Genomic DNA, 26,128 nt, shown 5'->3' with positions numbered 1-26,128 from the left:
AAATAATTAAATTAAACTGTTGTCTACATGTTTCATGAAGAAGAATACTATGTGAATAAAATTAAGTTAGTTTTGAGAGAAATTTTTACCACTCTTAAAACCAGCTTTCATTACTATATCTACCCTTTTTTGAGCTCTGCATATCCTAGGGTCCTCTACAAATAGGGAAAAATTTTCATCTATAACTGTTTTCAGGGAGAAACTTAATTGGAATTTTCAGAGAGGATCTCACATTCGTTCTAATTCCAGTCCCCCGTAATTGTATAGGTCTGAGAGGAGCTGGACATACCCTATTGAATGAATGGATCTGTGACACTCGATGGCACCTAAATAAAAAGGTTTAGAAAGTTTATTGTCAGAAATATATTAAGCAAATAACTGTTTGTCAACCATCAAAGCACCAAGTCCTGTTATATTATTTTCCCTTTAACAGTGTGTCGTTGGCTTTAAACCAATGAGCCAAAACTAAAGAAGCAATGCCTAAGCTTGCCTCTTGCGATGCTTGTGCGCTCAGTAATCATGACTTATGTAGAACTACAGCCTCTGCTGGTACAATACCATTAGGTGTACACAGATTTGCTCAGCTGAGTACCTATGGATTTTGCTTGTGGAGACCTTTCCCTGTGTTTTCTTCCTGTTGAGCAATTCAATGTAAAGCTGCCATTCTTTTCAACTAAGACCTCTGCAGTCAATAATGATTTTCCATCATCGAGCCACACCTCAGTATTTCCATGTTGTGGTAAGTCTGAAGACCTCCTTCTAAAAGATATCAACAATTCTGCAAATTCTACAATTCAGAAACAGCTAATAAAACATTTTTGTTTATACTTGTCTGCACTTTCCTACTTGGCATACAATATCAAAAACACCTAGCTTCATTTTCTATTTCTTTCATCATAAATATGCATGACAATCTTATTAACACAAACCTGTTTTATAGGTTCACCGTGTGTAAATTAATGTAATTCTTTTGTTTCGCTGGCAATTTTTACTTTTGTCTCTATTTTTCTTGGATTTTGCATGTTCATACACTGCTTGCTTCATTCATTATACATTGTACTTAGTTGTTTGCTGCATCACCTGGTGCTTTTATTAAGCCTCTTTGGAGTACTGATGGGTTTTGATAAGAGAAGATTAGCCAAAAATTTTTTTTCATTTACACTTTGGATGATTAGTCACACAGGCAAAAATACATTTAAATTGGGACATATACATAACTTTTGCAAATATTTATTGACAGTGTGATCATACAGATGGATCAGCTATTCTTAGCAATTGAAATACGTGCATTTGCATTCTAATACCACTATTAAAAAATGAAATGTGTTGTTTACTGCAGGTTTTTCACTGAGGTGGTACGACTGAACTTTTAAGGAAAAGCTTTTAAATATATTAGCACATGTGAAAGTCAGAAAATTACCATTTCCATTCAAATAAATTGTACCAAACATATGAATATTTTATATTCGTTAGATTTTTTTTCCTCTTGTACTACCATTGTCACAACTTTTTAAAGATTCTGCCTCTCTGATACCATAATTTTAAAACTGAAGACTAACTTTGCATCCAGTAATATGTTCTAAACACAGAGAATGAATCTCAGGATTATATAATGTTAAATATAGCTCTACCAGATCAGACTGTTTTGGAGTTCAATCAAACACATGGTAATTTCTTTCTGAGACTCCATCTATTCTTGAAGTTTATGTGATTTGTGTAGTAATCATCTCATCTCGCTATTTTTCCCTACTCTCCTAACAAATTATCTGTTCACTATTTTTTAACAAAACTGAAGGGGTATCTTCCAGAATCTTCTCTCTCTCGTACAAAAACTGGTATTTGGTAATCCATACTTTATATGTATCTTACAGTACATATTTTATTTATGCTTCAGACTGATGATGGGATTGTAAAAATATGGAGTGACTCAGGAAATCACGGTGATGAATGGAAGAAAGTTGAGTTACATCTGGGGAAGCTGAGGAATTTTGAAGTTGTTTTTGAAGGCATTCGTACCAGAGACCTAGGAGGAGGAGCAGCAATAGATGACATCGAGTTCAAGAACTGCACAACAAGTAAGTTCAAGAGGGAATTTTCTAGAGGGATGCTAAAAGGAGGTGTAGAATATTCTTGATTGCTTTTAAATATATCATGGCTTTGTAGAATTTACCATAATGTCACTATCCAAAAAATCAATTATGAATACATTGGGTTTTGTTTTTATAACTTTAATACAAATTTCTGTTTATACAGAAAGTCTTGCACAAGTGCAACATTCTCATGCTAAAGCATTGAAAATAAATCCAAGAATTTTTGTTTCCTTAATTTTTTTGGTTTTGAGTAAGAACTTTCTTTTCAGAAACTTCTGTTTAATTCCTTACTAAGTTACTGAGTCCGTGTTGTTGTGTATAACAGTTCTTATAAATTATGTCATATTAGATTAGGAAAGGCTGTTTTGTAGCCATAAAATTGGCATTTTATTGCTATAAAAATGAATTGAGATCTCAAATGAACCACTATCATGATTCTCTTTCCCAATTCAGTTTCAAGGGTTAGGGCCAGCAGAGTAACAAAAACTTGTGTCTCTCTCACATGGTATTCTCCCTATTTAATTTATGTATTTCTGGACGTAGACTAAGGCAGGAACAGAGTTTTCCTAGAAATAAAAGGAAAAGTTGCTTGGATTGTGCCTTCCATCCGCAGTACGAAACAGCATGAGTTGTGAAACAAATGATACAATCAGTGCTGAGGCTCCGTATCCACGCACTTAGGAGTTTTGGAGGGTTATTTAGGCTAGCTTTGATTTTCTGCCGTGGTTTGGATGCCCATTAGCAGTCGGAACATGGAGAATGCACTTCTGGAGAGCATCTTTCGATGTAGTGTCGTCTGAAAAAATGGAGTTTGTCCATTCATCTCCATTACTCTGTGGTATAAAACCAAGGCATGGAGAGTGGGTATAACTGGAAGAGCTGCTTCAAAAATGCACTTTTGTTCTCAACTAAAAGTCCAATGTAGATGCACACTTGAAAGTTCTTTTAGGCACCTGGATGCTTCGAATCTCTCTCTCTTTTTTTTTTTTAATGCTGGAATGTCCCCATTGCTAGGCTTGTGATCATTCTACAGAGGAGAAAAATAGATGGATTAGGAGGTAATGGTGGGAGGCAACATTCCCCTATGCCTCTTGGACAGCAAAGGGGATGCTGACCTTTCTTGCAGCTTATTGCCAGATTGTGGATTGGATGCATTCATTCATAAAGTTGGGTCTAGTTAAACCACATTCCTGGGATTCTGTCCCATTTTGGGGCTAAAACAATTTAGGCTTTTCATTTCACGGTCAGATTCATGAAGAAATTCAGCTGGCAAAAATATCAGTATTCTTTTAAAAGGAAAAGAAAACTCCCTGTAAGTTTGTAAAGATGGTATCAACATATTTTCATATAATGTCAAAGTACTGATCTGATTAGTCTTGATTCCATATATTTTATAATAATCTGAAATATTAGTGGATATACTCCACAGAGTTGTCATTTTGAGGAAGGAAGTTGTTTCAACAGGGAGTTGGAAAGATGTCATATGAAGGATCTTAAAGCTTTCAAAATGTTAAGATTGCTGAAATTTACATTGGTTTTAGTGTATGACCCTACAAACCTGACTGTTAAAATTGTTTTATAACCAATCTTGCACTGAAATACCTTTACAAATGAGGCAGTTCAAAAAGTAACTTTGGCTTATTATGTTACAGCAACTATTTGTTTTATGGCACTGTGTCAATAAGAGGCTCTGTTGGGAAAGCAGTTACACCATGTGTTATGATGATTTTCACATATATTATAGCTTCTGCATCTCAGTATTCCTGTGTACCTTGAAGAAACAGTGTTTATGAAGGTGGATGATTCAGAGGAGCCTTTACTCATAGAAGTTTAAACTTCACAGTTGAAATTTGAAATGAAGAGGACAGAGGCTGCTTTATAAACACATTTTTTTAAGGATTGGATTAGAAAAGTTGGAAACGCTGGATGCGAATCCTTCATAGAACTGTCATTTACGTGGTAGATGTTTTTGAAATGTAATGTGGCAAAATCTTCATATAGTGAGTAAGTGTTCATTTAAGGCATCTCCACCAATGTATGTTAGGCACAGTGATGTTTTCATGAATGTTTAGGTGCATGTTTCCTATTAGAATGGGTTTTGCTTTTTGACAGGAATTGATGGATTCACTGGTTTGTTCCTAAAGCTTATGTCTTTGTTCTTCAGTAGGATTAGATCCCCATGATATATTTTTTTTAACCATACATATACATGAATGTTTGTATGTATATAAATGCATGTTTGTAAATAAAAATACACCATTTTCCTGTATTTACAATGTAATTAGGGCACAAACCAAAGTCAAGGAGAAATCATTGCTTTATCTTTAATATCTTTCACATCAGCCCTGAGTATGATTTTTTTTCCCTTCTACTCCACAAGTTGAGTTCTGGTTGTTTAATTTTCCTGAGACTTTTGCTAAGCTGACCTTCCTGTTGGCATGCTGACATGAAAGAGCCTGATTTGACCTTTTTATTCTTGTTGTTATTGATTCTTTACTTTTGTAGAACAGAGAAACGAAATATATTTTGCCAGATTCGCAAAAATAACATTTCCCGTCTGACTCAAGCCTGGGGCATTCAGGATAGAGAAAACATGTCATGTATAAATTGTTGTTTTTTTCAGCACAGGGTACATGCTTTTATTGCGGCTGTTGTAACAAACCGAAAAGACAGCAAGCAATCTTATTGTTGCCAACCCCAAGGAGAAGAGCAGCATACAAACCAGAAGGGGTCAGGGTTTTTTTTCTCAACAAAATGGCTTGATTTACAAGGCTAATGCAAGTACCATGTTTGTCCTTGCAGAATTGTTGAGCTAGACATATGGATAGGATCCCATAGGGGAACAGGAGGCCACATCTGTATTTTTCACTGAGACTGGCCAGGTTAAACTAAAATATCATATAACAATACAGTTATTCTAGCCACAGTAATTACATAAGCAGAAGAATAGACCATGCACAGAAAATACTAAAATATAATTGAAAATAATTCAGACTTTAATAACAAGTGTGTGGCGAACAGAAGGAATGGAAATGAGAAAGTTTTGAAGTACATGGGAAAAAAATGGGTGCTTATCACTTCGCAATGGACAGAGTATGGTAGATGGGTAAGGTTTTTAGAATGGTTCTGGAGGTCTGAGATGCTTTGGAGAGCCTCCTCCACATAGATGCTCCTTTCAGAAGCTGCTCAGTGGTATTCCTGACCTGGTTTATAGTCTACATGACAAAATAATTGTGTGTTTGCAGAAATAATGTACTTGGGGGGAGAGAGTGAACACAAAAGAGAGAGGCAGTCTGTGTGAGGATTTTTGCTATGCGAACTGCCTTTTGCAGTATGGTAATATCCATTGGTTATAGCAGAGGTTAATAAATCTGAAGTCTTATTGTACATGTGTTTCTCTTCAGCTTGCAATCATACACTATATTATAGAAATTGGCTGTGTATGCCACAAGCTAATCTGCATGGAGATTGATTAGCGAAGCAGGTTTCTTTCCATGTGACTTCCATTACTGTGATTTATATTGGTCATGTTGTACAAGTATGTTGAACAGACGAAGAAGAATCTTTTCACTTTATTTCCCTTTAAAAGTTAATCAGTTAAAGGCTTTTATGTCAGTAGACAGATGTCAGTTACAGATAACTTTATTTCTTATGACCTGAGCTTCTGGGGCCCTATCCTGCAAGGTTTATTTCCCTCAACTCTCACTGATTTCTATGGAAGTTAAGGCCAAGAAACATCTGTGGATTTATCGGAAATGGGAGAGACCTTGAAAATATTGTCAGAGACGGAAACAAAGAGGGTATTACAGAGAATCTTATCAGTTTGTTCTAAAAGGTAAAGTTATGTTTTGATAGCAAAAATAATTTAAGTTCCAAAACTGATATCTTTTTATATTGTAGTTTTTATAGAAAACTGAAAAATAATAGTGAAGTCATGTCACAGCCAGAGAAAGACTGTTCTTAATATTAAAAGAAAAGTTTGATAAATTCCAAAACTCCTCCCCCCTTTTTTTACTAATTGAGTTTAAAAAAATCTTATCTTTTTAATTTCAGCCTTTCAACCTTCATGTACAGTAACTCTTTTTACAACTTTAGTGCAAGATCAGTTTGTGATCTGAGTGGAGTTTAGAGTGGTCATCTCTTATGTTTTTAGATATTTGACTTTGACCATGCACTGGATAATTTGCAGGCTTAAAAAAAGTTCCCAATTTTACCGTAATAGAAAGCCAAAATAAATGACTATTCTGCAGAATAATCTCTCCTGATAATTTTATTTCTGAGACTTTCAACATCTTTGCTGTGATAACATCTTCTAAAAAATCCTGTCAGAAATAATTTGTGGTCTCATATCATTCCTAGTCACCTTAAAAAGCAGTTTAATCGTTATTGATTTGCTCTGCCAGTTGATGGTTCACTGTCATATAATAATGAATCAAGCATGCAGCTCCTCAGACATACTGTTGCCAGTAGTCTGGACTTTGTACAGTTGTAATTTTAAAGAAAAGGAATGTTGTACTCCAGATACAAAACACAGACTATAAGCATGGATGTACACTCTACTGAGCCACAACATACATGGTGATTTTAGCATCACAGAGCACCACCTGAAAAACAGACAATGAAAAATAAATGAAAATAAAAGAAAATGTTCTAAATTCAAATCAACTAGAAATTCCTAGAATAATTGATTATTTGGTTGATTTATATATTTTTTCATGGTCTAGCAGTTTAGTGTTATGAAAGCCGAAGAAGAAGAAAGAACCATTACAGCTCCAGTAGTCTTTGTGAGTTGTCTGTTTGGGATCAGACTTCACAAGCTTTATATCTGTTGTTTAAGGGAAATGGGACACACATTTAGTCATACCTGAAGTGGTATTAAAAATATATTCAGTTTTTTAAAAGAAAGCAAAAAAATACCACTGTATTCCTAGTAATAGGAAATCGTTTTAACAGTTGAGCTGAACAGAAATTTTCTTAAAAATATAATAAAGCTTGCTTTGCCTGGTGGTAATCTTTTTCTTTCCAGCTACTCTAATATATTTGTATTCCTCCTCTCCGACTGCTTATAGTGTAGACCATAGGTGAAGGTACTGCAATCCTTTGAACAACTTTGCTTCCATGCTCCCATAAACAAGAAGCTTTGAAAGTCTCGGAGGAGAAATCTCCTCTCATTAGAATTCTATCCAAGCTTCGCAGATCAGAGAGAAAGCAGCTAAAGCATCCTGGTGTTTCGGTGCTTAGTCCAACTTTTTTATTTTTAAAATAAGCTACCACTTGCTTTGAATTCTCAGCTATGTATCAAGCAAAGCTTTACGTCTAGTAGAGAATTTATTTCCTTCTGCTCAGAAACTTCAGAAAAGTTCAAACTTTTATAACAGAAATATTCAGCACAAATGTGGTCCTGAACTGAGAGGTGAGGAAATTCAGGAAGAGAAAGTTGCTGGAGCTAATTTAGTCACACAAAATATATATTTGTATTCAGTCATAATGTATGTCCAGCTGTCTGATTTGTGATCATTCTCTTTCTTTTTTTCCTCCCTTCAGAATATTTTAATGTTTTTTGATGTTTTTCATCTGTTTTTATAAGTATGTCAATGTCAGGATATTCTGATATGGGTCACTGGAGTTGCATTATCTGGCTAAAACTTCAATATAAACCTGCTGAAATTAATGGTAAAATTCTTATTTGCTACCCTAATGTTTGGATTTTGCCTTTAGAAGGCATTTGATCTTTGATTTCATGGTGGGGTGTCAATTGATAAAAATCCAGCTAGTTGTTGGCATCCATTGAATCTTCTTCATTGTAGCGGAGAACTCATTTTGAGAAGCCTAGTAATTTTTGGTAGCTTCAACTTAATGTGTGTTTCCTCAATATATGTTAACATGAATGTGTTTATCCTTTTTGAGTGAAAATCTTACAGAACCCTGATCTCCATTATGCTTGGCAGAGGGTAAAGATGACACAGAAATATGGTTCTAGGAAAGAAATAAATCTTCATTCTGGAAGTGTGGAAGACAAGCATACTGGCCTTCCAGTGGCCATGCCACAGGTACAAGTGACTTGGTAGGGAAGGTGGTGTGCTCAAGAGGGATGTGGAGGAAGTATGGGCAAATTTAGCCTGCTCGGGATATCACAGTTATGCTGGGGGAAGATCTAAATTCCTGCAGTAGCCCAGAATGTAATGAATGAGAAAGCCTGCTTGGCATCTCGCTTTCCAGCCTGTGAATTCAATGTTGCACCTATTAAGATCCCATTCTTCCACAGAAATAAAATTTTCAGCTATCTGATAAATAGGTAATGAAAGCAAAAAATAAAATAGCTAAAGTAGTTTCTTGAGAGACTCTTCTTTCCTTTAGACTTGTTTTTTCCTTTGAGCAATAGATTATAAACACTGTGTATAGTATCCAGTAAAATCACATTTGTAAAAAAATCGTACATATTCTACAGCAATTATTGTACAAATCATGTTACATAAAAGGCAATTGCTTAAATAGCATTGCATATGAAGATTTTCTAGAAATGTATTAAAAAACACAAATTCATTTTTACTGAAGAAGAAAATATAACTTGGCTTCAGGGAATGAATTTGATAACCTTCTTTAAGAGGGTGAAAAAGAAAGGAAAGAGAGAACTACAGCACCAGCTTGAAGATCAGTCAGTATTTGCTACTTCCTATTGTGCTGTCCAGAAGTCACTTACACAGCTATAATACTCCAGGATTGTTCCCTTTTTCTGACTAAGAATATGTACAAAATGCACAGCAGCTGGGCTACAAGATTTTGTGGCCACCTTTCCTTCATTTTTTGACTCTCAGATTCTTATTAGGAAAGCACTTGAGGTCATTAGACACAGATTTTGAGACTGAGAAATGAGTTTTAGTTTTCACCTGCCTTTCAGCATGGAGAGAGCCTGGTGGTTTTTTTCACTTTCTGTTTATCTCATGTGAATCTTCTGAAGCCAAGTTGCTGACCTTCAGAGACACTTTGGTTTGGTATTATGTGGCTTCAAAAGCAGCTTTTCAGCGTAAAATCAAAATCTCATCATTTTAAAGTTCAATTCACTTATTGCTAGTTCTACATACCTGATAGTAGAGTCCTTGAATGGGCCAAAAGAGAAGACTGTTCATGGCTAGCAAAATATACAGGACTGGATCTGGCTGAGGTTGTTTGTTTTTAATCTTACATTACTGTAGAAGTTAAGCACCCTTCCAATACAAATATACTGTAGAAAACAGTCAGTCTTCTGTAACCCATCATGCTTCTCAGTTCAGTACTGTCATCTAATGACAGGTCTGTGGAATGAGGGAGAGCACTCAGCTGAGGAAGTGCTTCCTTGTTGCAGCTATTCTTGACTTGCATCTGTGTGGTCTATTCCACTGGGTCCATCACAACCCCTGTGGACCACATTGGGACAGGTCTGTGTGTATAAGGAAAGAATATTCATATGAGATGCTTATAAGAAATCTCCTGTGGTAAGATGAGGTAGTGCTGTGATTGAGTGGTAACCTTTTTTTTTTCATCACAGTGAAACAATGTCTTGACAGTAATTTTGTAGGATAAATATTGGTTTAGATACTGCATTAGATATTGCATTAGATAAAGCTCTCAAATTCATCTATTCGGCTGAATTTTCTGGGCTGTGATCTGAGCTGTGATCTGACTCTGCACTGGAGTCAGGATGGGAGGGAGGAAGGGAAGGGAAAAGGACCAAGAGGCAAAGACCACCTGTAAAACAGTGTCAGAAGGCATTACTCTTTGCAGCTGAACATGTTCATAATTGTAAGGAAGTAGCTTTTTCTGCAGAACCACCATTTTTTGCTTTGTCTCCTCTTCTTGGCTTTTACCACTTGCAGGCTTCAAAGGGGTAAAACCCGGAATACTGGCCCCTCACTCACTGCTCAGTTCTCAGTGCTTCTCCCTAGTGTCTCATCAGAGTTAACAGGCAAAGTAAGGCAGCTTCATACATCGGTATATTGTGAGCATGAGCTCCTTGTTCCGCTGATGCACCCTGAGGCCAGTCTTTCACTCCTTATCAAATATAAAACCCTCCCTTCTTGTTTGCATGTGAGTTTATATTTCATGATATAACAGCTTAGTGTTGAGGAGAATTTGTAAACTCTTGTTTTGCTTGAAGCAGAACCAGCTGTGCATTTCCAGAACCGTGGTTGCATTTTTGATTCTTCTCGTTTATTTGGTGGCCTTAGCCACCAAATTCTTACTTGCTTTGAACATGTTTAGGAAGCCCATTAGCAGACTTTTGTATCTACAGATGAATTCTGTGCTAAGAGTCAACATAATGTGTAAAATCTGCTGTTTATGCCAGAGTCAATGCAGAGCCGGCCTTCTGCATAACACATACAGTGAGTAGAATTTCCTATAGTTTTGAACTATGAAAGGACCTTGTTTGCAATGATTTCTAGCTTGCATCAGTAGGAACTTTTCATCTAGTTTTGACTGCAAAAGATCTCCTTTGACAGAAACATTATTGATGAATATGCTAAGAGAGTTTTAATATTCTATAGAAAGTCATGTAGAAAAAGATAGTGAACAATTGGGGTGAGCAAATGAAAAGTGCAAACTTTTCATATTATGCTGTTATGAAGCACGGTTTTGGTGCAAACTGTGCTTCATAAATTCTGAACTTCAGGGTACTGAGTATAATTGAGTTCCAGTTCTAATGAAACTTTTCTATGAAATTGTAATTCATACAATTTAATTTTCAGCAAAGGATGAAATTTGGAGAGTAAAGTTACTTTCACTAAAGTAATACTTGAATGAAGCTTCTTTAATTTTATTTTTAAGTTTGATTATTCATATGTTTCAGGCATTTCAGAGGAGAAAGAAGTGATATAAGTTCATATTCTCACTGTACAATGCAATTTAAACAACAAATACTGGAAAGAAATGAAATTTCAGTTGCTATTTGAAAACGTGTACCCAGAAAAGGCCTTAATTTCTAAAAAGAGAATGTATATTATGAGCTTCATTTCATACCGTTGACATGGTGTAGTTGTACTGGTTGTACTATTGATTTAGTGTACGCATTCCTCTTGGAATGAGCAGAGAAAATGAGAAACGTAGCAAACAGCAGCTCAAAGTACCTAGTTGTACTTGAGTTACGTGTTACTCTTAAAACAGCTCAAGGACATATAGTAGTAGAGAACTGAAAGAGACTGAGTCATCAAGTCTGGTTCTCTGCAGTCTTAGGCAATCATATTAACTTGGGGATTCACTCCGCATCTTTCACACACATACTACACTGGCCAAAAATAACCTCTGACAACACAGGCAGTCTAAGTGTTATTATACAAAGGAGCAAGAGCATCCCTTCTTTTTGTCTGAATTGTGTTACCACTCAATTCTTTTGTGATAAATATTTTAAACAGGAGAACATTCACTGTGTCAATCTAGCACTCAAACTACAAAACTTACTGGTATCTTTCGGTTCAAAAGAACCCCTTGTTCACCACCTAATTGCTCAGTGTTTTTTTGCAATTATCCATTTTGTTTCAGCCAACTGAGATGTGCAGCTTACAGCACTGATATGTGGCCTGACTGGTTCTTTCCATGATTTTAGGTGTAATGGATGTCACAGGAATCTTTTCATCTTACAGAAAGTTGGTAAAAGGAAGCTCTTGTCTTTATGGAGTCAGAGCAAGAGTCACTGGTCCTGCTTTATTCTCTAGTAGAAAACTTAAAGGAAAAAAGACCAAAGAAGACCATTTTCATAAATTCTTTCATAGCTAATCTTCTCCTGGTAACTAAGACTAAGTATCTGGGTTACTACTGTTGTATTTATCAGCTGCTTGAAATGAATCTTGTCCTGCCTATAAACTCGGGGAGTACTATACAGGCTAGTCTTCCATAGATACCTTTTAGATTGTGGATGGGAAAAGCTAAATATATAACTTGTAACAGATCCGGAGTAGAGTCACAATTTCTTTGTGGTATGCATTTGTTTTCCATCTGTCTGTCATGCTTGCTTTCTACATGTATACAAAGACATGCACATGCATATTCTTACCAGTGAAAAGCTTATCTTTGCTGGTACTGTGAGAATTAGATTAGATTGTATAGAACAAATCATTTAGAAATGAAAGTGTACGTAAATGCAAGTACTTAAGGCAACCATCATTAACATGCTTCTTCTGCAGGGTTTAGTGACCCACAAGCCAAGCCAGTTCTACTGGTCTCTTAAAAACTACTTAAGAGATTATATCACTCTTTGTTGTATCAATCTAAATTGCATTTAATTGAAAAATGATATCCTGTGTATGTTTTTTTTTTCAAGTACTGCCATTTCATTTGGCTTCAGGATTTGCATAATATACAGTCAGTAGTCACTCCTTCATCTAAAATATGCCCTTTGTGTTTGAGTTTCCTGTGGTGTCCTGGTTTTCAGCAAATGCAGCAATTCCAAGCGGAAGCCAAATAAATGGGTACAATAAACCATGACCATTTTGCTATGCCATAATAATTGTTGTGATTGTTTCATGTATGAGAATCTAATCCCTCAGGATTTACTGTAGGAGAAAAAAAGGTGGTTTAAAAGGATATGTGCTGTGGCCTGTCAACTTTGACCCAGGAGAAAATCAACAGTTTAATTGCTCAAATGTTTCTTGTTAATTAATTTATTTACATGCTGGTCTAATGCTCAGTTTTTATTGTTAGCTACAAAACTCCTCATGATGTTTTTCTGTTTTAAAACCTATATTCTTCTGTTGAATCATGGAATAATCTAGTTTGGACAGGACTTCTGGTCATCACTTGGTCCAAACCCTGCTGAAGGAAGAGCCAGCTTCAAAGCTAGATCAGGTTGCTTGGGTACAATTGAAATTTGAATGTCTCTGAGGATGGAGACAAGAGTAACCAGAAGGTGGATTTCTGAGATTTGTCATGTCAGGGGTAAAACACATAGCAAGTTCCAGACCACATACACACAGGTTCCAGCAAAATTGCTGGTGGAAACCATGCAACTGGGAAACTAAAGATATTCTTCGATTTGGGAAAATACATTGGGGAAAGATTAAACATTCATACAAAGGCCAGACTGTTAAGCTATCTCCCTTTCACCCATTGCTTCCTTAAGATCCATGTAATTATGTAGTCTAATTAGCTGCTCCAGCATCACTTTTTGGTGGAAGAGGAAGAATGTCTGTTCTTTCTAAGGGAAGTTGTTTTTGACCAAGCCAACAACAATTTCCAGAAGGCTTTGTGTCCATATGAACATTTTATAGCTATTGCTTCCTTATCCTTCTTTTCTGGAATCAGTTCCTTTCCTGGGAATATGTCATTAGTATTATTAATTATTTAAATGTTCAAAACATAAAAGTTAAAATCAGAGCCTGATGGTCTTTCGATTTATAACATATCTGTATAGTCTTCCAACCCCACAACCTTACATTAAATAATGCAGCTGTTAAATCATTTCTGTCATTTTTTAAGTTACTGAGTAACTTAAAGCAGTCTCTTAATTTTCCAGTACATCATTTTCCAGAATTTAAGATAAGCCATTTTAGTGAATTTTTAGTAGTATTTTCAACCAACTTTTATTACATCATTTTGGAGGGAGGTGTGAGAACTGCCTTGACCATCACAGATGCTTCAGTCAAGTTTTGCAGCAAGAATCTACCCCTCTGTTAAAGGCTCTCTGCCATGTGGAATCTCTGTGAGCAGCAGCTGAAGCTTTTCCTGTGATTAAGGCCTTCATGGCAATATTGTTGTGTGTGGATTCCCTGTCATCTACTAAAATGTGAGATCAGATTGACAGTGTAAAATTCAGTTTAAGAAAAAAAACAAGACCGATGTCCATTTGAAGCTTGATTTTATTTATTTCAGTGCTCAGGAAAGTACATATTTATAAACTGAAAGCTCAAGTGAGGTGTTGCAGGTAACCAGCTTTATTTTCTTTGAATTGTCCATTTTAAGCATTTGAATTGCATCTTAACGCTATTAGTATTACCTTGAGTACACCTTTAAATTAAAACAGAAATTTAGTTTTCCTTTCCTATTTTTACTTCAATGGGAATATAGGTCCTCAGTCTGTAAAGTTCATTACCTCTATTTGAATAAATTAATACCTTCACATCAGTAACACCTCCCGCTGGAAATATTGGCCTCTGCAAAGGTAAATATCAAGGCATTACTGCTAGTGCTCTGCCCAGACTGTGTTTAGTGATATGTCCCATTTTAGCCATGTTTGAAGGAAGCATGAAACACATTAGAATGAACAGAGTCAAAATGCATTCCCCTAACTGTCTCAATGCACTGCTTGGAGCTCTAGGCTGAAAAACAGTCTTAGGTTATGGGGGGTACATTTTAAATGTTGCGTTTGGGGCTATCAGAACTGGTCCAACTAGTGCTAACTGGAGTTACACACCCAGTGCACTGAACAGCTCCAAATGATGTCATATGTCTATGTTTCTTTACAGTCTGAAAGTTCAGAGGTGGCTGGATCTCCCTGCTGCATACGTAGGTTAAAAAGTAACTTTCACTTTTGGTCACTGTTTTCACACTTTCAGAGGTGGTCAAAAATTGTTGTAAAACAGATTCTCGTCTTAAATAGCATAAGAGGAATTTCTGGGCTCAAACATTCTCTGCAGAAGTTTCTCTGAACTTTTCAAAAAACTGTCGTGTGTCTTATAAAGGCTTTAGAAGTTTATAATACAAAAGTATTACAATAATTTCTCACAGTTCAAAATATTCTTGTTTTCCAAGTGATATCCTCTATATATTTATAACTAGAATAAAGCCTTTAGCCTGTCTGCTTTTAACAGCTCACAGATCCTATCTTATGGCACATGCACAACCAATAAACTAGGGAAAGGGTCGTGCTGATACAACCCACCCTCGAAGTTTTGAGCCAGGCCAGCACGGTAATCTAGGCATGCGTAATGCACCATTAAAAGAGTGGGACCAAATAACATCTGTTGGAAGCAGTAAATCACTAAAGTGATGGTATATAATGGCTAAACAGATAAAAAAGAGCATCCTCTGATTTAATCACAATATTGATTTAAATGTCCTGTTGGTTTCAGTTGGAGAGAATCCGAGGGAATGCCCTGCACTGACTGATTTTATGTGTTGGAACAAGAATTGCATAGAGTCTCAGTTTGTCTGTGACTATAAACCAGACTGTGAAGACCTGTCAGATGAAGCTGACTGTGGTAAGTATCTCTTTGTGTATTAATATAATCTCTAATTAAAATGATAGTTTTAAATTCTGCAGCATGTCTTATGTGCATTCACATAGCTGCTCATGAGAAGATAATTTCAACCAGGTTGCCTGATCCCCCAACACAGAAAGTGACATTTTCAGATTCTTAGAGACATATACTGCACAAAAATATTTAAGAATGATTTAGTCACATAAGTATAGCATACACAAAACAAGGGTTAGAAAAATAAAAGTTTTTTTAAGGAAGAAAATCCATGGGTTACAATATAAATTAGTTCTTAGAAGAAATATAAAATCATTTACTAAGTTGAAAGCATTTTGAGCTGTCAACATTGAATGAAAATAAGCAAATTAATGTGCAGTAGTGTTTAGATGCATTTCTGCTATAAAAAGGGATTGTGTAAAAACAAGCCTGTCTTTCCCTTCAGATTAGTCCTGTCTCTGTGATCTTAGTTGTGCCACTACTACATATTCATTGTTCTTTGCTCTTGCTGATACTACAAAACTATCCAAATACCAAGAGGTGTGTTGGATTATTTTCTTACCATTACATTGTTACAGAACAGTTTGAAAAATCCAGTCTGTTTATATTTTTGCAATCCCAGGGAGGACTGAGACAAAATTTGCCTGCAGGAATTCCTTACTAATACTGTTTGAGATGGAAGGACACAGCTCAGTTTTTAAAACGTGGATCAAGTTAACAGGATTTACAACTCACATGCAAAATTCAAAAGCAGTCCATATATGTCTCTGGGTTAAATTCTTAATCTTGAAGCCACAGGGCCACATTCTGCTATACTGCACATATGATCAAAATTTATTTTGATATACAGAAAAGTAAATGCATCACATGCATCAATTCAATACTGGTACTCTATTGAAGTACACTACTGAAAGGCACCAATACTTAATGTTGCCTATAGCACATTCATAATTATAAAGTAGATCCTCTTAATCAGAAAGTCAAGATTTACTTAAGAAGCATGGGAACTTTACAAAATATAAATAATTGCTTCAGTCTAAATGTGGAAACCTCTTTCAACCTTGTCTTTTGAGAAAAAGGCAACAAGACCTGCTTAATCCCAGAAGAGAACAGCAACAGAGGAAGTCCTTCATATTCTCACGTGTCCCATCACAGGTGCTCACTTGGTTAGGGCCACATTTGTCCACAGTTTTCTCCTTTTCTCTCAGTTTGAGGTCCAAGCTGATTCACATTCTATTATAGTTTTATACCACTGTAACTCTAAAGAAATCAATAGGCCATTGTCCCTCAGGAGCAATTCCTCTGTGCAGGATATACAACAGAGTCTGGATAAAATGAATTGTATCCACATAGGCTGGTGGATTTTTTTTTTTTTAAACAAACTCACAGAAATTACTTATTGTATGCTTCATTCCATCCAGTCAGGCAATCTTGCAAAATTTCCATTTTTCTTTCAGAAAACCATTGGAAGTACTGAGGTGAAAAAACACCCACAAAAGCAGTTTCAATTTTCATGAAATGTAGTCAATAATACACCCAGATTTGATTAATAGCAAACTTCAGTGTTGATGAACCATCTAGAGGAGTGCTTGGATTATTGTAATAGAAGCAATTTTTCAGATAAATGGAACAATCCTTTCTCATGGCTTCTAAATAGATTCTGTTTGCATCCAAAATAAAAAGTACCTGTCAGGTGCAGATATGTCAGGTGACTTCATCAGCTCTGTAAATACTGTTAATAAATATTTATTATTAATTGCATTCTGAATGCACTGTTAAGATATTAGAGTAAATTTTCTGAAGTCAGGCAATCTATTATGAATAGCATTATAAAATCTAAATGCATTTGCTCTTTGCTCTTATTAAAACTATACAAGACAATTGTACTTGCTGTTGAGATTCCAATTCCATTCTTTACAGTACCTGCATGTGAAGCAGGTTGGATATGACAATGTATAATTACTTTTCCAAAGTCACTTGAAAAATCATGGACAGATCTAGAAATACAAAGTTTATCACCAATCTTCTGAACTCAATCCAGTATCCTAATCACCAGTTCTTCTCTCTTCATAAAAACCAGATTCATATATAACCCTCACAAGAGTGATCCAATATATGTTCATGAAAAATGTTTTACTAGCCAGTTTGTTGAGAACTTTTTGGCCATTCACCTTGAATAATAACCAAAATTGAAGTCATCTGTGTCCTGAAGACTTACATAGGCATGTATTTGTAACAACATAGCCAAAGAGGATCCTTTCCATTACTATGCAAGATACGTTCATTATAGTCCTTTAGATTTGAGAGCTGAGATGCTAATTTACTTCTTGCTTTATTTTCAGGTTACTATGCAAGTATTCCTGGAAGCTGCAACTTTGAATCACAAGAATGGACCACTGTATGTGGATTAACACAAGACTCTAGTGATGATTTTGACTGGAATATTAACAACAGTACTGTCACTGGACAAACAGGTCCTGATGCGGACCATACACCAGGTATTAGAATATGTGCTGCATCAGCTTTGGGAAAACGAAATATTCACTGACTTCTAAAAAAACATGAGAATATTCTGTAGATTAGTGCCGAGATAAATGGCAGATCTCAATGTGATCAGCTGAGTTTACTGTATATGAAGGCAAATGATAATGAGCAATTAGCACAGTTCATGAAGCTAATTGCAACATTTAAAGTTCCAACAAGCATTTAAAATGTACCCCTTTATATTAAAATTACAATAGAGGATAGATATCACAAAAAAAGCCATGCAGAACTGTATTGACTGTTTTTATGTATTGAGTCTTGTCATTTATGCTATCTGGTAACCACTAGTTTTTTCTAAATATGACAGCAAACAGCCTGGCAGAGTAGCCTGTTATCAACCTTTTTAATCATTGCTTCAGCAGTAGTGTTAATTTTATAGATTGCTTTTTTCCAAGTGGTCCTGATTATATCATTCTTTATACTCTACTCTAGCTTGTGCATTTATTTAGTCATTTCCTAGACAATGAGCTGCTAAATATAAAGTAAAGATACTAATTAGTCATCACATCTGGGAAGCAACAGACCGCTTTTTAAAACAGCACAGCGTACTATACAAATGCACTAATTGTTTGCAAGTCCACATAACTGCTATTAATTAGAGGTCTATTTAAAAACTTTTTTAGAACTACAGAAATGAAAATTTTAATACAGTAAAGAGGATATATTTGGTGAGAATCATGGATCACTAAGATTTTTTATTAGCTCTTCTCAGACATGCTGTAACAGTGAGTCTATGCACTGCTGAATGGCAGCACACATTTGGATGAACAGAGGTACAAATAACAGTAGTTCAGCTACCCACTTCTCATCATTTACCTGAGCACACAATGTAGTTTATGTTCAGTAGCAACTTGAATGAGACTATCTGATAACCCTGACAGTGCTGTAGTCAATCTCTGGAAAGCCTTGTTGTATTGTAGGTGTGTTTATACGCAGCTCCAAAAAGGTACCAGCTTTCTGATATCAGTTTGAACACACATGAAACAAAGAATTTGTGACTTTCTGCCATTAGGACATCATGCTAACTTGCTAGCTACATTTAGCAACAGCCCATATTGTCTATAATTGCATCTTTCCCAGGAGAATTTGGCAATGAAAATACATGAAGGTTCCCTGTAGTAACAGAAAGGCACTACGTATTGTGTGCACATGTAGGTGGAGTGCCATGGGTAAGGAAGACGGAGCAGGTCAGGCCTCAGCACTTTGGCTTTTAATGGTTTATACGAAAGAGAGGAAGTTAGAGGAACAGATTTCCCGGTCCTCATTCTATTTCATGTCTGGATCTGTGAGAAGATGCTTTCCAGTGCAAGTTGCCTTGATAAAATCCCTGGGGTGGAGCAGTATTGACTTACGAGGATAATATGTAGTTGCCAATTTTCTTCTTTTAGTTATTTTTCCCAAATTTAGATTGAAATGGAATATTTTCAATGTTCTATCTTTAAAGAAGTTCTACAGCTAGTGCAAACCAAGCGGCTTTTAAAGCTTAGAATGGGCTGTTTGTTTACATTTTTATAAGTCATTTAACCCTTACTGATGTTTTAGAATGAGCTCTTCTGAGAACCCTACTTAATTTTTTGTTATCTCTCCTTCCCCCAATCCCTACCGCTGTGTTTTTCTCACCTGTAAGTAGTATTTTGCTTGCTTCTTATAGAATTCACTGCATTCAAGTGGAATATGTGTATGAAAGCTTGTGTGTCAGGTCCCAGTACTGTTGGTGCCTGTAAGTGTTACTGTAGTATGGATGATAAATTTCTTCTGTACAGAAAGTCTGACTGCAAGAATTGAATTCTCTGAAAATGTAACTGGCCACGATGGTGCTCTGCTCCTTGTCAGCAGTCTGAACAATCTACTTTTCCTGAAGTTTGGTATCATCCTGATGGATTCTAGAAAAACATGCAGTCATACACTGGTCCTTGAAGAATGACCAACTAACAGCTTCTTTGAACATTTGTGGTACCTTAAGGTTCATTATTAAGATGTTGATTTAACTTCTCTCCCTGACATTGGCTAGCCGATCTTAATGCAGAAGAAATGTTTCCTGTATTAGCATGTCTCTACAAGATGTTACAGTCATACTGTTACCAGAATGCCTATTGACTGTTACAAGAACAAAATGTATTGATAGGCAATTACACTTATCTGTGTTATGCAGACAGCAGGCTGTAATGCTACCTTGAAATTTAATTTCCTTCATAAGTATACCAATCTTTTTTCAAAAAGTGCTTAACTTTCTTTTCCAGAAGCTTGTTCCAGTATCTTACTGCTTTAATGGTTAGGAACACTCTTCTAATTTCCATCTAATTAATTTTAAATATTAACTTGAAAAATAACAAAAAATAATTACTGTTCAATGTAGAAGGTATCAATATCTACTCTCTCTCTCTTAAATCTGTGACCATCATGATCTCCATGTTTTGACTCCTTTTTGGTATTTTAAATTTCTGAAATGAGCAGAAAGGGACATCTCATCACAGGGTGGCTGTAACAGTTTCTGTGCTATGCATTTATCTCTCCTTTTCCTTTAGCGGATCATGCACTTGGTGCAGGCACTGCTCACCTGATCACGAGAGAACTGCTTATCTGCCACAAATCACGGTTTGTCATTTTCCAGGAAACAGACATCTGTACTAGCTTGTGTTGCTATTCCAGACTGTAAATGTAGCAGTTCAGTACCTTTCCTCCTGGAAAGGGACAGACAAACAGGTAGAAACCATCACAGCCCTCCCAGGCAAGCTATCCCTTGTGAATCAGTAGTTTGACGTGCTTTCCTGCTGTTCCTTTGATGCACTGTGTTGACAACACAACGAGTTCTAGCACTTGGCTCTTCAGGGATATTTTGTGTGCTTTTCTATCTCAGTTCCTCTCATTTAATTGGTTCTTCTTCACTTCTGTGAAATTATCCAGCAATCATAATAAAAATAAAGTTAATAAAAAAGAAGAAAAAAGAAAATGAAATTAGAGCAAAAGTGTCTGCAAAATTACCTAGATTTGTAAATTACTAGTAAATTAACTGGGCAAGAAATATTCACATTAGCTACAGAGAAAAGGAATCACTCATCAGAATTGCCAGCAGTCTAGATACTGACTCCCTGTAACGTCCAGCAATGTCTATCAGCCCCATCCTGACCCAAAGCCAATCCCTTCATATTCCAAATTCATTCCTCTGGTTACTAAGTGTATGCATTCATGGCACAGTCCGTGTGTGCAATTATAGCAGTATAATGAAACCAGTGATATTATCCCAACTTTGTATGCTAATTATATTGACGCAACTTTGCGTGGAGGATTCTCATGTTGCCTCATTTTGCACAACCTAAATTAATGTGACAGATTTCAGATGAATAGAAATGTTCATATGCAAAAAGTCTGCATGAGGTTAACGAAACTAGCACATTGCATTGGTATGCTCTCTAGGAGACAATAAGCCCTATGCCTGGAATACAAAGGCTTTGAGCAGTGAATAACAACTCTTTCACCCACTTAACCTTCTGCGGTCTGGCCAGAACGTAGCTTATCCAGGTCTCACCTTTAAAATTTTCCTTTCCATAAATATCCTTCTCAGATCATTCTTCTCTGCTAAAAAACAAGTACTTCCAAACTTCTGCCACAATGAGCTGCTTAAATGTTTAGAGGACATAGTTGATCGAGTTCAAAACATTTCAACCTCAAAAACTTTAGCCAAATGCCAAAGCAAACTTATTTAACACCTCTCATGTTGTGGAGCCAGGTACCTTAGTTTTCCATTTTTCTGGTCACTGTACAAACATTCTATTTTTGAGGAATATGGTATATCCTTGTCATTATAATCTTTCAAATAGCTTTTTCTCACCTGAGAAAGTTTACGTGCAATATTTCTTGAAAAAGCTTGAGGCATAACATGACACCCAGATAATATAACCTTAAAACATCATCTTGAATAACATTGCTGCAAAGACAGCAAGAGAAACTAAGAGCATTTCCATGGTAGTCATTACAATTTGCAAATTGTCCAAATGCAGGGTGAGTGACAGTCATACATTTCCTCAGATTGAGATCCAAACTGCGTAAGTCGCACTCTGAACAAGTGATCATTTGCAGGTCTGTAAGAATGCCAGGTTGGATAGCAGTTTGAAAACCCATTACATAGCTTTACTTTATGAGTGAAAGACCTAAAATTGCAATCAGTTTTAGGTATAAATAAGTGTAGCTCACTTCAGGAGGGAAATAACTTTTGGTATTTTGACCTCAGCCAAAGTGAGTCTGAATCCTGAAGTAACAAACCAGTGAACAGCTTTCTGTTTTTGTTTTCTTCAAAGTCTTATTTGCAGCCTTATTACTAAGAATTGCCAGATTAATTTTTCAGGGCGCAAGGTATGTGTCAAAATAAATAATAAAGAAACAAATACATAATTAGGTGAGCCATTAGCTAAATTTCTGACAGAAGTTTTATTAAATGTCTAAATAGCAAATTCATCTTCGGTGTATTTTAATTACTTGCTATACTTGCAACAGCTCTCTGATTTCCACCTCCTTTATCCACTGAAAAGTGAAAAGCAGTGTTCATCATTACTCTTTTCAGCAGGGATTCTCTCTTTTAGTGCCTTGTACACAGGGGTGTCAGTTATAGTTAGGTTCTTCTGGTGCGATCATGACTAATTCTAAAAAAAACCCCAGATTCCACTGCAGAAAGTTAGGCGCACCTGCACCAGACTAGCCTATAATCTGTTGGTTCAAAGCTCATTCAAAATATAGAAGATCCTAATTCAATATCTTGTCAATGCAAAAGTGGCCATGGAATAGTCAAAATGAGCATCTGAACATCTCACATTTTCATATTATTTTTGCGTGTTTCTCATACTGGTTTTGCAAACTGAGAAAACTTCTGGATTCTTATTTTTTTCTAACACAAAAGTTTTGTGATGATGGAAAAGTTGTAGGGCAAGAAAATCATTTGCCTTCTAGCTCCAGTAATAAGGTTGCCAGCTAGGGGGCTGTCATTAGTCTGGCAGAAAATTTAGCAATCATGCCTTTGCATTTGATCTTTACACAGTTATAATAATTTGTTGATATAAGAAAAGCTAAGTTTTAGAAATCAAGCTGGGTCCATCACTATCTGGTTTGCTCCATCAATATTTCTTCCATTTGCAGAATGGTGGTTAGCTCATCAAATGTCTCTCGTGTGTCTTTACCAAGACTGTCGTATTGCTGTTCTCTTTAGTCACACTTTCTTAAAAATGACCTCTAAATCATATATCTTATTCTTCACAAACCTGCATGCTAGAATTATTGTACTTCAGTGCAAAATGACATTTGGGAAACTTCACATTGCAGAGCATATGAAACTGGACTCCTAAATTCAGCTACAGAGTGAATGAGTTCAAACATGAAGCATAACCAATTACAGAGTGTGTGGGCAGGCTCCAGCTTTATTTTGAAGGGCTGGAGAATTTATTGCCATAAGAAAGAGAAGGTGATATAGTGTGGATGCATAGGTCACACAAGTCCATCCATAACTTAATTCAAAATCTCCTTCCAAGGGAATTGGCATCTTCTTTACAAAACATTCATTAACATCTATTAATAAGACAAAACAAAAAATTGCCTGAAATTAGTCTAATCTGCAAGGAACCAATCTTTCTGGATATAGCACTCGTTTATCAGATATTTACAGAAAAGTTTAGAAGAGTTCACATGGGGCTGGCTAGACTACTTTTATGATTCTGAACATGTTTTATGTCTTGTGTCACTGAAAAGAAGAGTTAGGATACATTCCTTAGATTAAAAAATTCTGAACTTTTTCCTCCTGAGAAGACTAAGCTTGACCTTCAACACTGTCACCAGGAAAAAAAAATTCTCTTACCTGAACAATTGAGCTATTTTAAAAGTTTGGAAATAAAGTTTTGAAAGAGCTTTCTTAATCAAAAGTTTTCTGAAATAAAGCTTAGTAAGTAGGCTTACTAAATCTGTTACATGTACGATAACCAATATGTACCATTATTTCATATATTTATGGAATTAAAGGGCAAAGAGGACTGATTGGCTGAATTCTGATTTCTGAATACTATTAAATTTCACCAGTTTATCCTGTGTTCTGCTTATCAACCTACGTTCATCTAAAATGCTCTCCAACAAGATAGTTTAGGTCTGGTATTTTCAAGAGACAAAAAGTAAATCACTTTCTTTGTTGGTGGTTAGAGTGTTTAATCATGTTAATTGTGAGCATTTTTAATGTAAAAGAATACAAAGTATTAAATACTCATTTGAATTACTCTGCCTTTTCCTTTTAGCCATTGCTTTTTGTTATCCTTTATGTTGACAGATTATTCCTTACTGAGAAGATTCATAAAACATATAATCATATTAATTCTCAGTTTTCCTTCTGATATAGTTAATAGTTTATCTCATCCCGTGAGGTATAAAGAGCTTGGATTTTCCTAACCTTTGAGTAGCTTTCAAAGAATGTGGTCACTAAAATGTAGGTACATTATTTCAGTATCACATACCTTCAAGTCCTCCTCACACAAGCACACTAAGCATGGCTCTGCATGAACTTTGCAACACAGACAGGACACTCATCCTTCTCATGAGCTGGGATGTCTACCAGGAAGGCCATCGTTCTGCATTTCAGAGTAAAGACTACCTGTGGGACCATGACTGGAGCCTACCTCACCACAACAGAACCACCTGAATGGGCTAGCATGAATGAAGCACCCTCTCTGCCCCCCTGCCCATTGGCTTAGATAAAAAAATGTGCTCTACCTTCCTCTTTTGACATGGCCAGTCAAGCCATATCAAGAAGCCTTATCAGGCTACCCTAGTCTACAACGTGTGAGCTCAGAGCTTCAGTAGCTGCCTGCAGTACCCCTTGGCAGCTGGCATAGGTGAAGCTGACTTGTGCTATTTCATCCGCTGAAGCCTAGCATATTACTGCCACAGCTGCTTTCACTTGATGCTCACCAATAGCAGACACATGTCCAGCCAGCTGCATCACTCTTGAGCAGGCCTCAATGCTGCTCTCAGCCTATAGTGAGTAAAAAACAACTCTCAGAAGCAGAGGAGGCCTGACAGGAGTGCACTTAGATAGAAAACACACCTTCCTGGCCTCTCCTAATTACAGTCTGTGCAGCTAGGTCAAGCAAAGTCTCAGTCCTTGTGAAGTCTGCTCCTTGTAAAGGACTGGGAAGTTCACCTAAAGCTTCATTTGTGAGCCTGATTATTTTCTGGAGATGACTTGAGTTCCCCAAAGAACAGTAGGAAACATGGATGTCCTGGACTACTTACAGGCCCTCAGGGCTCAGGTGTATTCCCCACTGCCATGCTGCATGACCAGGAATTTTCCTGGGTAACAGCAAACCAGCAAAGGTGCTCCTGGCTCCTGCAGTGCCAGACTTCAAACTCATTAGAATTTGTGAGTGTGTGTGTTTGTGTTCACAGTGTTTAAAAGCTTTTATTCAAACATGAATCAAGTAGTTACAAAAGGATAAAAAGGAAGTTTAAGCTGTGAGGAAGGTTATATGAATATTGTATGCAAAAACCAGAAACATGCATTAACATGGAAGATATCTGTACAGCCAAGGTTGGGGATTTGTATGTGGTTATAGATAACAATATATGCATGTGTAAAAGTGCATATTATGCTCTAAAGCATGCAGTGGCATTGAAAAACTGTATGATGTTTTTTAATCTTTTTATTAAGGTAAAGGACAGCATTTTTTGTACCTAAACTCATCTGCCCAGAAGGAAGGAAACAGAGCAAGAATAATTACTACCAAATTCTTCCCTGCCAGCCTTGGGGTCTGTAGAGTTCGGTTCTGGTTCTGGCTGTTTGCTTCTAGGCAAACAGGAGTCTTAAAGGTAAGAGAAAACGCACTTCCATTAAATCATCCCATAGTAACATTTGCCTTTCTTTGTCTAGAATGATCTAACTCTCAAAGATAATATTAGCTGTACTTCATCACGACTTTGCTGCTGATGACACCTGTGTGCAATTTTTTCCTGACCAGATCAAAGGTGACAATTCTGTTCTAGTCTAGATTTCACTGGAAATCATTTTAGTACTTATGTAAGAGTCAGCATAGCATATTTGACTGTCATACTTAAATCTACTGAATATCAGCATAGTTATTATGTCAGCATTTAACGTAAAATAGAAGCAGTTTCCAATATAAAGGACAAAAATAAGACATATTTTAAAAGAAAAAAAAGGTTTTAAGCATATTAATGTCACTGTGTACAGAGGATGTTTAATTAAAATAATTGGAAATAAAACATTTGCCCATATGAACAATTACAGGTCAAGCTTCCATGAAATTGTCTTCCTGATGTTTTCCAAGCCTCCTTAATGGGCCCACTTTT

The 26,128-nt window shown here is 36.3% G+C and overlaps 1 protein-coding gene across 3 annotated transcripts in view; it reads left to right on the top strand.

Moving 5' to 3' along the window:
* MALRD1 (MAM and LDL receptor class A domain containing 1) overlaps nt 1-26,128 on the top strand; it is a 286,556-nt gene that overhangs the window by 180,327 nt on the left and 80,101 nt on the right. For all 3 annotated transcript variants that reach the window (XR_010387580.1, XM_064505959.1, XM_064505958.1), the window contains exons 29-32: nt 1,895-2,075; nt 15,128-15,256; nt 17,593-17,748; nt 25,470-25,627. Coding sequence is in view for 2 of the 3 variants with exons in the window: in XM_064505959.1 (XP_064362029.1) it covers nt 1,895-2,075; nt 15,128-15,256; nt 17,593-17,748; nt 25,470-25,627 (624 nt within the window). In the remaining variant the exon portion in view is untranslated. The remainder of the gene's footprint in view (nt 1-1,894; nt 2,076-15,127; nt 15,257-17,592; nt 17,749-25,469; nt 25,628-26,128) is intronic.

Source organism: Dromaius novaehollandiae, chromosome 2, assembly GCF_036370855.1.
Source record: "Dromaius novaehollandiae isolate bDroNov1 chromosome 2, bDroNov1.hap1, whole genome shotgun sequence".
Lineage (NCBI taxonomy): Eukaryota > Metazoa > Chordata > Aves > Casuariiformes > Dromaiidae > Dromaius > Dromaius novaehollandiae.
This window is presented reverse-complemented; position numbering and strand designations above follow the sequence as displayed.